Source organism: Zophobas morio, unplaced genomic scaffold (genome assembly GCF_036711695.1).
Source record: "Zophobas morio isolate AGI-343-1 ecotype UQ-CSIRO unplaced genomic scaffold, CSIRO_AGI_Zmor_V1 ptg000012l, whole genome shotgun sequence".
NCBI lineage: Eukaryota > Metazoa > Arthropoda > Insecta > Coleoptera > Tenebrionidae > Zophobas > Zophobas morio.
This window is the reverse complement of record NW_026972117.1, coordinates 20,442,681-20,454,596: the sequence shown is the minus strand read 5'-3', so window position 1 is coordinate 20,454,596 and position 11,916 is coordinate 20,442,681. Positions and strand designations below refer to the sequence as shown.

Below are 11,916 nucleotides of genomic sequence, written 5' to 3'. Positions count from 1 at the left end.
TCCAATTTGCAGAAATTTTCTACTGAACATGAAAAACATTGTTGTTGTTGATATTATTATTAAATTATGTATCAAAAGTGAAAAGTTTTAACAGAACTGATTGCTGAATTTAAATTAAAAAAACAAATACCAGACAAAATGTATCCAGAAATTGGTCAAAATTAGTGTTATAATGCTTTCCTTAGCTATCGCTAAATTGACTTCCACATCATGATTTTTCATTAAAATTCTTACGAATATTTCGCTTTCTGTGCTAAACAAATGTACACTCTATCTGTGTTGCAGTAGTTTTGTTAGAACGATGTTTTTGTATGAATTTTTGTATTATTTTCATTTGACCCATTTTCTATAATATGACTTTATACACATAAATCGTTTGGTTTCAGGTTGACACTGTCGGAAAATAGAGGATTTGAATGTATACGATGTTCTAAGACATTTTCATCTAAACCTAACTTGCGACAACATTTGAAGCGTCATAGGGAAAAAACTTTAAAGTGCCCCCAGTGCGACAAACATTTTATATTTAACAGCGAATTAAAAAGTCATATTAGCAGCTTGCACACAGAGTCAAGAGAAATATTCAAGTGTGAGATATGTGATTTCACTTGCCAAACTAAAAGGACTTTAATAAATCACGTGGCTAGAGTCCATACAAAAGACTTTCTGTACAAATGCCAAAGCTGTGACAAGGGTTACATGAGTAAGGAGGCACTGGATTCCCATGAAAAGATACAACATCAGGGCGAACGTTACGTTTGTCAACATTGTGGAAAAGTTTATTTGAGTAAACAAAGTTTTACAAAACACTGCAACAGTCACGATTCCAACCACATCGAGAAAGTTTTTACTTGCCAAAAGTGTTCTGTTGTGTATCGCTCTTATTCTGGATACGCTCGACATATGAAGGGACACAAGGGACCATTGCCAAGTTATATTTGTGATATTTGTGGAAAAAGGGTAATCACAGCAGCGGGTTTGAGTTATCACAAAAAAACACACACAGGAGAAAGGAATCATTTGTGTGGTACTTGCGGCAAGGGTTTTATCAAAAGACAGGAGCTGGAAGTTCATGCGAGGGTTCATACGAAAGAACGGCCATTTCAATGTTTGATGTGTAGTAAGCGATTCACACAGAAAAGTTCGCTTAATATACACATGAGATACCACACTGGCGACCGACCATATGGGTGCGAGTTGTGTTCGAAAAAATTTATCACTAATACTTTGTTGAAAGATCATAAATGTAAAGCTAAGGGTTAAAACGATTTGACGAGTTTACATTTTAGTATCTTTATTTTCGACACGAATATGTGCTGTTGGATATGATTATCAAATAGTTTTTAGTATTGTAAGTACAGGCGTTTCCAAAAAATTTCGGACCAGATGAACAAATCAGGTTGATCAGTGAAAAGCAATGTCAATCTGACTTTCATGTCAATGTCAGCAACCCGACGTTTTTTGGAAATGACGAAATATACCTATGATTAATACTCATTTTAATGAACGTCGAATTGTTTTTAATATCAATGATACTTTTATTAGAATAATAATCGGATGATTTATTTTCAATTATTTAATTTTTTTTTTATATTTTTGTATCAATAAACTAGGAAATTAAACAAATCTAAAAATACTCATTGGTCTAACATCAAATTCTTTTGTAACAAATGTGATCCAACAAATTTATTACTCCTTGTGTCCCAAAATAAGTGTCCGATTTATGTATTTTGCTTAAGGTAGTTGTTATGATTACAAAAGAAGATCTGAGAAAATGGTGGTTTTTGCGTATTAAAACAAATGGGAATTGTGTCTGACAAAACCAAAACTGTGAATAATAAGTAATTGTTCACAACAAATTGCGTTTTGCCATATAGTTGTCTATTTCGTCGCAGCTTATATGGCAGCAACATAATTGTCAACATCTAGTAGTGGGGAGATTTATAGTAGTATTAGGTACTCCAATAAATAACTCGCTCGTGTTGAAATTTTGAAATTTATTTCTATGAACTTCTTCTCTGATACTGGTAAAAATAAGCATAATTCAAATTGCTTTAAGTGCAGCGTACATACGACAATTTTAATGTTACGGATAACCAATGTGGGTTCTCTTCCATTCAGTAGTCTTTGACTTTTATCCAGTTGATCCGTTCTGTTGCCATGGAATTGTAGTAGAAATGGACTATAATTGTGCTTATTTGATGTATAATACATGATTGTTCAGAAGCTTGGGCTTCACGTTCGCTTGACGTATCACAGTTCTGAATGCCAGTACGAATTGTGTTCCAAAATATTTATGACTAAAACACTACTTCTACACGTACTTTTAACTAAAAGGTTGAAAAAAAAAAACATAAATTAAGTAGGCCGTGTTCCGATGGTTCTTCATTTCAAACTACCTGCACAATTTACATTTTTTGGAAAGGAGTCCTTATCGTGTAGCACCCTATTAGAAATATTTTATCCGTAGCAAATTGAAATTCATTAAAATGTATAGACTTCTTAACAAGGATATTAACAGAAAACGGATCATCGACTCCTCCGTGAAATTTTGAGGAAAGAGTCCTTACATTGCCTTAGGTTCATGAGAATAAGTTACATTAGAAGATTGCAAGTTGATGCTGAAAATTAAATTATGTGATTATCAAAAAGCTTTCCAAGGTAAATTTTTACAAAATCTGTTGTTATGAATAATGTTTTTTTTTAGGTTTACCGTATGTTGTTTCTCTGATTTCACTGCAATTTGCGAGAATTTCCTACTGGACATTGAAAGCATTCTTGTTGATATCATTATTAAATTATGTATCAAAAATGTTAAAGCTTTAACAAAACTGATTGATGAATTAAATTAAAAAACCAGATAAGTACCAGATGCATCTAGAAATTGGTCAAAATTACTGTAATAATGCTGTCCTTAGCTAACACTAAATTGACTTCCACATCATGGTTTTTCATTAAAAGTCTTATTCGAAATATTCCGCCTTCCGTGTTAAACACATGAACATTCTATCTGTGTTGCAGTAGTTTTGTTAGAACGATGATTTTATATGAATTTTTGTGTTATTTTCATTTGATCCATTTTCTACAATCTGACTTTATACAAATAAATCATTTGGTTTCAGGTTGACAGTGACGAAAAATAGAGGATTTAAATGTACACGATGTTTTAAGACATTTTTATCTAAACATAGCTTGCGACAACATGTGAAGCGTCATAAGGAAAAAACTTTAAAGTGCCCTCAGTGCAGTACATATTTTAGATCGAATTTCGAAGTAAAAATTCATGTTCGCAACATGCACACAGAGTCAAGAGAAATGGTCAAGTGTGAGATATGTGATTTCACTTGCACAAATAAATGTTCTTTAAAATATCACGTGACTAGTGTGCATACAAAGGACTTTCTGTACAAATGCCAAAGTTGTAACAAGGGTTACATGAGTAAGGAGGCACGTGATTCCCACGAAAAAATCCAACATCTGGGCGAACGTTACGTTTGTCAACATTGTGGAAAAGTTTATTCGAACAAACCATGTTTTAGAAAACACTGCAAAAGTCACGATCCCGACCATATCCAGAAAGTTTTTACTTGCCAAGTGTGTTCTGTCGTGTATCGCTCGTATTCTGGATACTCTCGACATATGAAGAGACACAATGGAGAGTTGCCGAGTTATGTGTGTGATATCTGTGGAAAAAGAGTAAACACAGTGGAAAGTTTGAATTATCACAAAAAAACGCACACAGGGGAGAGGGATTATTTGTGTGGTACTTGCGGCAAGGGTTTTATCAAACGCCAGGAGCTGCAGGCTCATACGAGGGTTCATACGAAGGTACGACCATTTCAGTGTTTGATGTGTAGTAAACGATTCACGCAGAAAAGTTCGCTTAATACACACATGAGATATCACACTGGCGACCGACCACATGGGTGCGAGTTGTGTTCGAAGAAATTTGTTACTAATACTTTGTTGAAAGGACATAAATGTAAAACGAAGGGTTAAAACGATTTGACCATTATTTTCGACACGGATATGTGCTGTTGGATATGATTATCAAATATATGCATTATAGTTTTTAGTGTTGTAAGTACAGTCGTTTCCAAAAAATTTCGGGCAAGATGAACAAATCAGGTTGATCAATGAAAAGCAATGGCATAATGACATTTTTTGGAAATGACGAAATGACGGTATGTATGATTAATGGTCATTTTAGTTTGATCAATATCTATTTCTGTACATCGAATTGTATAAATGATATAAATGATGGAGTAATTTTATTAGATTAATATAATCGGTTTGGTTTATTTTAAATTATTTAAAGTTTTTTTTTATATTTTTGTACCAATAAACTAGGAAAATAAATAAGTCTAAAAAACTCAGGATCTAATATCAAGTCTTTTTGTAACAAATGTGATCCAACAAATTTGATTCCTTCTGTCCCAAAATAGGTGTCCGGTTTATGTATTCTGCTTAAGGTCCAAATATGTTGAGTTTTTACGTGTGACTCATCATTGCATTAATATTTTTTATTGATCAAATTAAGAACGAGTCGCGCCATTTACCCGAAAATGTGAAAATACAAACGTCTTTATTTAATAAGAATTATAATAATGATATCAAGAACATTTTGTCGATTGTGGCTTGCTACTTAATAGTTTTGATCCTCTGCTTTGAGGGGCCGAACTCATTCAAATTAAACTAATTTCTACGTGACATTCTTCCGATGTATAGACATAAACACTTTCAAGTTGTTTTTTTTTTATCGGGGATAACCTAAAGACGTACAGTAATGGAGTCCATCAGGCAATTTGGTGTTTTCATATTTTCTCGATATTTCATAACCCCTAGACAAGGCCGTAGCTATGGGGAGGCGAAGGGATTCTGAGCCTCCCCTAGATCTAGATAAGTTAAAATTAGCCAAATGTGAATTACAACATCGAAAATCAAAATAAAATGTAGTGTTTTATTCAATAAGCGGAAGTCAGAGCAATAAAATTGTCTGAACTGTCGCCATTGGGATCCGGTTATTGTAATTCGTAGAAAACATCTTTTAGTTTAGTTTCTGTTTCACTCTCACGTCTACAGGTTGATAAGTGTTTTCTATTATGGAGTTATTATCGTGTAGCACCATATTACAAATATTTTATCCGAAGCAAATTGCAGTTCATTAAAATGTATAGATTTTGTAACAAGGATATTAACCGTCAATGGATTATCTACTCCTCGGTGAAATTTAGGGACAAGTATCCTTATAGGTAAAGCTCGGATATATGCAGTAAATTTAGTCAAAATATGCGCATATATATGCAGCAAATTTTTCACAAATATGCAATGAAATAATGGAAATATGCAAAAGATTATGCAAATTATGTAGAAATAATCATACTAAAAAAATATAATTGTATTTTTTTATTAATATGTCGTACAATAATAATTAAGTTATTGAGAAATAATATTTATTTAATGTTTACAATTAAAATAATACTCCTACTTAAACATACCTATGTATTAATGCATTTACTAAAAATCTGACACATTCCCATTGAAACATACAACTAAACGTTTCTCTAAATTTTCTACAAGAAATGATTGTCTCCTATCACTTAAAATTTGCTTATACGAAGAGAAACTTCTTTCTACATCCACAGAAGTAATAGGAGCATATTTTAGACATGAAATTATGTCCGGCGTCAAATCTAAAACATCGTCACGAAAATAACCAGAAAGTGTTCTATGTACTTTTGAAAGTATTTTAAACCCTTCATTTTTCTCCAACACTTCATTAATTTTTTTATAAACTGCCTTACCAATATTATCCTTAGAGGTCTCTAAAGTTATTTTCAAATTTTCCACTAGACTTATTGACTCATGTAAAGACATACCTCTCTTCTCTAATTTTAGAATAGTGTCCGAAACTAAACTATAGTTACTTTTTATATATTACAATTGCTGAGATACGTTTGGATTGTTTAATATTTGTTTAGATTCCTTGATTGCCGATGATACATCGTCGTCATAAAAAAATATTATTTCTTTTATTTCTTTAAAATATTTAAAATAAAATAAGGCTGCTTCCAACCAAGTACCCCACCTCGTTACAATAGGTTTTGGGGGTAATGGTGTATCAGGTAATTTTTCCTTATACATCTGAACACGTAAGGGTGCTTTGATAAAAACTTTTTTCACATTATTAATTAGATCGTTTATCAAAGGAAATTTATTCCTTATTTCTTCGGCAACTCTGTTAACTCCATGCGCTAAACAAGTACAGTGAATTAGATTCGGATAAAATATTTTTAAATTAGTAGAAGCTTTGACCATATACGTTGCATCATTAATAATACTTTGTCAAAAGGAATCGAATCAGGTAAATATAAATTAGCCAAAGCTTCCTGAATAAATCTACTTATGGTTACATTGTTTGTTTTGTCAAGTTCTTTAACTGCGGCCAAAGATGGCTTATGGAAAGAACCTTCGCATAAACTTCCAACCAATAAATTTGCTATGTACCTTCCGCATACATCTGTGGTTTCATCTACTATAAAATAAATGTATTTGTTCTGAACATGTCGTCGAATTTCATGCATAGAATCTATATAACAATTGTTAACATAATTTTTTCGAAGAGTGCTTTTATCGGGTACAGGTTTTTTGCAATATTTTTCTAAAAAAGACTTGAAGCTTACATTATTCAACTTATTTAAAGGAATGTTGGACGTTAGCAATGCTTTACACAAGTCGGATTTAAAAATTTCGTCTTCACTTTTTTTAAAACTATTTGCTAAACACTTATCCATGGAAGTCTGTGACACACGTGACGTTTTCTGCTGGTCGCACTTTTTTTTGTGTAAAGGGGTACCGCAGTCTTGATCAGTTAGATACTTTCTGCTACTAGATATCTGTAAAATGATACCAAATTCAAAACCAATAAAGACTTAGTTATATTTTAAAATTACTTACCATTTTTCCGCAAGGTTTGCAAAACACTCCATTACCTTCTAATGAAAGTTCTAAATATGGCTTTATCCATAAATGCACTTTGTTTGCCATTTTAAAAAATAAATTAACAAAAATAATGAATAAACTCATAAAACAAACTACTGATATTTTAAAAGATGTGAACAGTTCGTTGGACTGTGAATAAATGTGCATTTCGTTTGAACTTCAGAAGTGACAAGACAAATTGATTCGAAGTGTGGATGATCGTAATAAAATAATTAAAGCTACATCTTGTTTTTCGGTTTCTACCGCTTCTCAAACGTTTACAATAGAGTTTACAACAACCCCAATAAATTAAAACGAGACGCCCGGACGGACATTTGTTAGGCACATTTTGGGTTTTTCGTCACAAAGACGACCTGCTCCGACAATGGTTAAAAATTTCATTGCTAGAAAAATATGAAAGTTTTAAATATTTTTTAAAAATATGCATACATATGCAATTTTCAGCCAAATATGCAAGCAATCTGAAAATATGCAAAATATGCAAAATTTAATTACCGTTAATTAATTTGAAATTACCAAATTCGTTGTTGTGTCAAAGAATTTTCCCAAAAAAACGAAAATTGGAAGATATGCATTTTGCATATAATCCGAGCTTTACTTATAGGTATTATTTTAGGATCAACGGAAAATAAGTTGCTTTAGAAGATTGTGAGTTGATGCTGAAAATTAAATTATGTGAATATCGAAAAGCTCCCCAAGGTAAATTTTTTACATAATCTGTTCTTATGACTAATGTTTTTTTTTAGGTTTACCATCCGTTGTTTTTCTGACTCCATTGAAATTTGCACGAATTTCCTACTGCATTGTTGTTATTATTATATTATGTATCAGAACTGAAATGTTTTAGCAGAACTGATTGCTAAATTTAAATTAAAAAACCAAACACCAGCCAAAATGGATTTAGAAATTCCTCAAAATTACTATTATAATGCTTTCTTTAGCAATCACTAATTTGACTTACACGTCATGATTTTTTATAAAAATTGTTGTTACAAAAATGTTGCTTTACGTGTTAAACAAATGTACCGTCTATTTTTGTTGCAGTAGTTTAGTTAGATCGATGATTTTATATGAATTTTTGTAGTAGTTTCATTTGATCCATTTTCTATAATTTGACTTTATATAAATAAATCCTTTGGTTTCAGGTTGACAGTGTTGGAAAATAGAGGATTTGAATGTACACGATGTTCTAAGACATTTCCAACGAAAGTTCAATTAGGAAAACATATGCGCCGTCATAAGGAAAAAACTGTAAAGTGCCCCCACTGCGATAGACGTTTTATATTCCAATCCGAAGTGAAAAGTCATATTAACATAGTCCACACACAGTCAGGAGAAACCTTCAAGTGCGAGATATGTGATTTCACTTGCAAAACTAGATGTAATTTAAAAACTCATGTCGTTAGTGTTCACACAAAAGATTTTCTGTACAAATGCCAAAGTTGTGACAAGGGTTACATGCGTAAGTCCGAACTCGATAACCACGAAAAAATCCAGCATCAAGGCGTACGTCACGTTTGCCAACATTGTGGAAAAGTTTATTTGAACGAACCATGTTTTATAAAACACTGCAAAAGTCACGATCCCGATCACATCGAGAAAGTTTTTACTTGCCAAATGTGTCCTGTTGTGTATCGCTCGTATTCTGCATATTCTCGACATAAGAAGGGACACAAGGGACCGTTGCCAAGTTATGTTTGTGATGTCTGTGGAAAAAGGGTAAGCACGTTCCAAAGTTTAAAGAATCACAAAAAAGTGCACACAGGGGAGAGGAATTATTTGTGTGGTACTTGCGGCAAAGACTTTATCAGAAAACAGGCGCTGGATGCTCATATGAGAGTTCATACGAAGGAACGACCATTTCAATGTTTGGTTTGTAGTAAACGATTCACGCAGAAAAGTTCGCTTAATATACATATAAGGCATCACACTGGCGAACGACCATATGGGTGCGAGTTGTGTTCGAAGAAATTTTATACTAATACTTTGTTGAAAGATCATAAATGTAAAGCTAAGGGTTAAGACGATTTGACCAGTGTACATTTTGGTATGTTTATTTTCGACACGAATATGTGCTGCTGGATTTGATTATTAAATATATAGGCAACATAGTTTTTAGCGTTGTGAGTATGATTAACAGAGAGCGGATTTCAATCGGGCTAAGTCACGATTGTAGGTGGGGACGCCTGGAACGCCGGGAATTAGAGTTCAACGAGGCAGCGTTCCTCTATTCTAAAATAAACTTGTTTGACTTTCCACGGCCCGACGGACATCCGCGGTCTAAATTCATTAATACTCATTTTTAATTTCATCAAGATCCATGGAAACTAAATATAATGTTATACTTCCTGGACGTCGAATTGTTTCTAATACAAGTGACAGAATTTTTAGATTAATAATCGGTTTGATTTATTTTTAATTATTTAAAGAGTTTTTTTTATATTTTTGTACCAATAAACTACGAAATTAAACAAGTCCAAAAATACTCAGTGGTCTAATATGAAATCTTTCTGTAACAATTGTGATCCAACAAATTTATTACTCCTTCAGTCCTAAAATAAGTGTCCCATTTATGTATTTTGCTTAAGGTAATAGTTGTATCATTACAAAAGAAGTTCTGAGATGCCATATAGTTTTTATGTACAGCTTATGTGGCAGCAAAATAATTTTAAACACCTAGTAATTGGGTTGTTTACAGTATCACTAGGTGCTTCGATAAATAACTTGGTGGTAATGAAATTTTGAAATTTATTTAAATGACCTCCTTTGCCTGATACTGGTAAAAATAAGCATAATTCAAATTATTTTTAACAGTTAACAAATGTAATCCAAAAACTAGTCTATAGTAATAACGAAAATTGGCTTTCTTTGTTTGCCATTTCTATTTCGTTCAAGAATTCCAAGTTTGTCCTGTCACCCCTTGGTACGCAACTTGCGACAAGTCTAATTTTACTCACCACTAATGTGGCTTCTTCTAGTCTTTGACTTACACTCAATAGGTCCGAATTTACTGTTGTCATAGAGCCGCAGAAGAAATGGACTATAATTGCGCTTATTTGTTGTTACTGTTCTCGGTCTAGTGGTTGTGCAAATGCTGTGCAAAAATCTTCCAAAACGCCCAGATGTGCGCATGCGCTGGTTTGTAGCTGTACATGAAATCTCTGGGATGAAGTTGTAATATACATATACGAGGGTAGCGCCAGAAATTCCCGGCCTGGCTATGAAAGAAACGGCGTAGACTTACAATTAAATTTTATTTTTCAATGTAGTCCTCCCTGACATCAATGGACTTATTAGATCGTTTCAGCAACAATTCAATACATTTAAAAAAATATTCTTTCTGCTTGGTCCCAAAATGTGCCGAAACTGCAGATTTCACCTCTTCGTCGTCTCCAAAATGGCATCCTCGAAGGTTTTTTTCAATTTTTTAAACAGGTAATAGTCACTGGAGGTCATATCTTGGCTATAAGGAGGGTGATCGATTTGTTGAAAAGTTCAATCACGAATTGCGTCTTGCGTAATTGCAGCAGAGTGCACGGATGCATTGTTGTGCAGCACACCATCTTTCTAGTGAGTTTTCCACGCCTGGAGTCTCGAATATTTTGGCGTAATTTACGCACAACTGCTACGTAATATGTCGCATTAACTGTGGTGTTGCGTTTTTTAAAATCTGTAAGAAGAATGTCTTCAAAATCCCAAAAGATGGTAGGCATCACCTTTTTTGTCGACTGACAGACTCTGAACTTTCTTGGTGGTGCTTCTCCTTTTCATCTCCATTCCATCGACTCTCTTTTGTACAGAGACTCTTAGTACAGAACCATAGTTTCATGCCCTGTGACATTTGTCTTCGGTGCGTCCACAGGATTTTCTCCACAGAGCTCCAAAAAAGACTGAGCAGATTCAACACGACGCTGGCGCTGAATTGCTGGGAGATATTTAGGAACTCACATTGCATTAATTTTATTCATGCCTAAATGATCATGGACGATTCGGTGAACGGTTGTATCTGAGAGCCTCGACTTTTGTGCTATTTCTTTCACCTTCAAGCGTCGATCATCTAATACGAGATCCTCAACAAGAGCAATATTGTTGTCCGTTAACACTTCCATGGGCCTTCCTGTTCTAGATCATCTTCCAACGATTTCTGACCCATTCGAAACCGTTTTGACCACTCCTTCATCACAGAATATGTCGGTGATTTTTGGCCATACACCTCGTCCAACCGATCTTTAATGTTTTGAGAGGAAATACCTCCTGGAGTGAGTAATTTTATACTCAATTTTCGTGACTTCTGACATCGTGATGAACAAATGTGTGTTACCAAAAAACTATTTGGCGTAAGCTGCATTTTTGTATGTTTCAGACCTAATGAGACTTGAACTGACATATTCCTAAGATTTTGTCCTCCTACTGTACCTGGATCTATGCCAGGCCGGGAATATTTGGCGCTACCCTCGTAGTATTCCCTGATCCGACGAGAAAACGACCACTGATTGCTTGATGTGTAATAATGATTGTGCAGAAACTTGAATGCCAGTGTGAGTTGTGTTCCAAAATATTTATGTCTAGAACGCTACTTCTACACACAGTTTCAACTTGAGGGTTGAAAAAAAAACATACAATTATAGGCCAAATTCTGAGGGTTGTTATCGTGTAGCACCATATTTGAAACGTTTTATCCGAAGCAAATTGATGTGCATTAAAATGTATTCATTTTCTAAGGAAGATATTAACATATTGGATTATCGGTCCCTCTTCAATACATCGACGAAATTGAGAGACAATTGTCTTTATTATTAGTATCGATTGAAAATAAGTTACATTGGAGGATTGTTAGTGGATCCTGAACCTTCTAGGGTAAATTTCTTGCATAATCTGTTCTTATAATTAATGCCTTTGTTTAAGTTTACCGTC

At 33.7% G+C, this 11,916-nt stretch overlaps 3 protein-coding genes across 3 annotated transcripts; all 3 read left to right on the top strand.

Annotated features, from left to right (window-relative positions):
* The first annotated feature begins 301 nt into the window (after positions 1–301).
* Positions 302–3,143, top strand: LOC135128230 (oocyte zinc finger protein XlCOF19-like). Its single transcript, XM_064055128.1, has 4 exons — positions 302–309; positions 387–1,246; positions 1,290–1,351; positions 3,123–3,143. Exons 1-4 carry the CDS (start codon positions 302–304, stop codon positions 3,141–3,143), a joined length of 951 nt encoding a protein of 316 aa, XP_063911198.1.
* Positions 3,144–3,294: 151 nt separating this feature from the next.
* Positions 3,295–3,999, top strand: LOC135128229 (GDNF-inducible zinc finger protein 1-like). Its single transcript, XM_064055127.1, has 2 exons — positions 3,295–3,828; positions 3,874–3,999. The coding sequence occupies exons 1-2, from the start codon at positions 3,295–3,297 to the stop codon at positions 3,997–3,999; spliced, it is 660 nt and encodes a 219-aa protein (XP_063911197.1).
* Positions 4,000–8,229: 4,230 nt separating this feature from the next.
* Positions 8,230–9,024, top strand: LOC135128228 (gastrula zinc finger protein XlCGF49.1-like). The gene has a single exon (XM_064055126.1). The coding sequence runs from the start codon at positions 8,230–8,232 to the stop codon at positions 9,022–9,024; it is 795 nt and encodes a 264-aa protein (XP_063911196.1).
* The last annotated feature ends 2,892 nt before the right edge of the window (positions 9,025–11,916 follow it).

Bases quoted from the DNA above. Each gene is read 5' to 3' on its own strand.
- LOC135128229 (XM_064055127.1), top strand. From the start codon at position 3,295: ATGCACACAGAGTCAAGAGAAATGGTCAAGTGTGAGATATGTGATTTC. The intron at 3,829-3,873 runs GTACGACCATTT...CGATTCACGCAG, and splicing joins ATACGAGGGTTCATACGAAG to AAAAGTTCGCTTAATACACA.
- LOC135128228 (XM_064055126.1), top strand. From the start codon at position 8,230: ATGCGCCGTCATAAGGAAAAAACTGTAAAGTGCCCCCACTGCGATAGA.
- LOC135128230 (XM_064055128.1), top strand. The intron at 1,247-1,289 runs GTAAAGCTAAGG...TTTACATTTTAG, and splicing joins TTTGTTGAAAGATCATAAAT to TATCTTTATTTTCGACACGA. The intron at 1,352-3,122 runs GTAAGTACAGGC...ATTTGGTTTCAG, and splicing joins ATCAAATAGTTTTTAGTATT to GTTGACAGTGACGAAAAATA.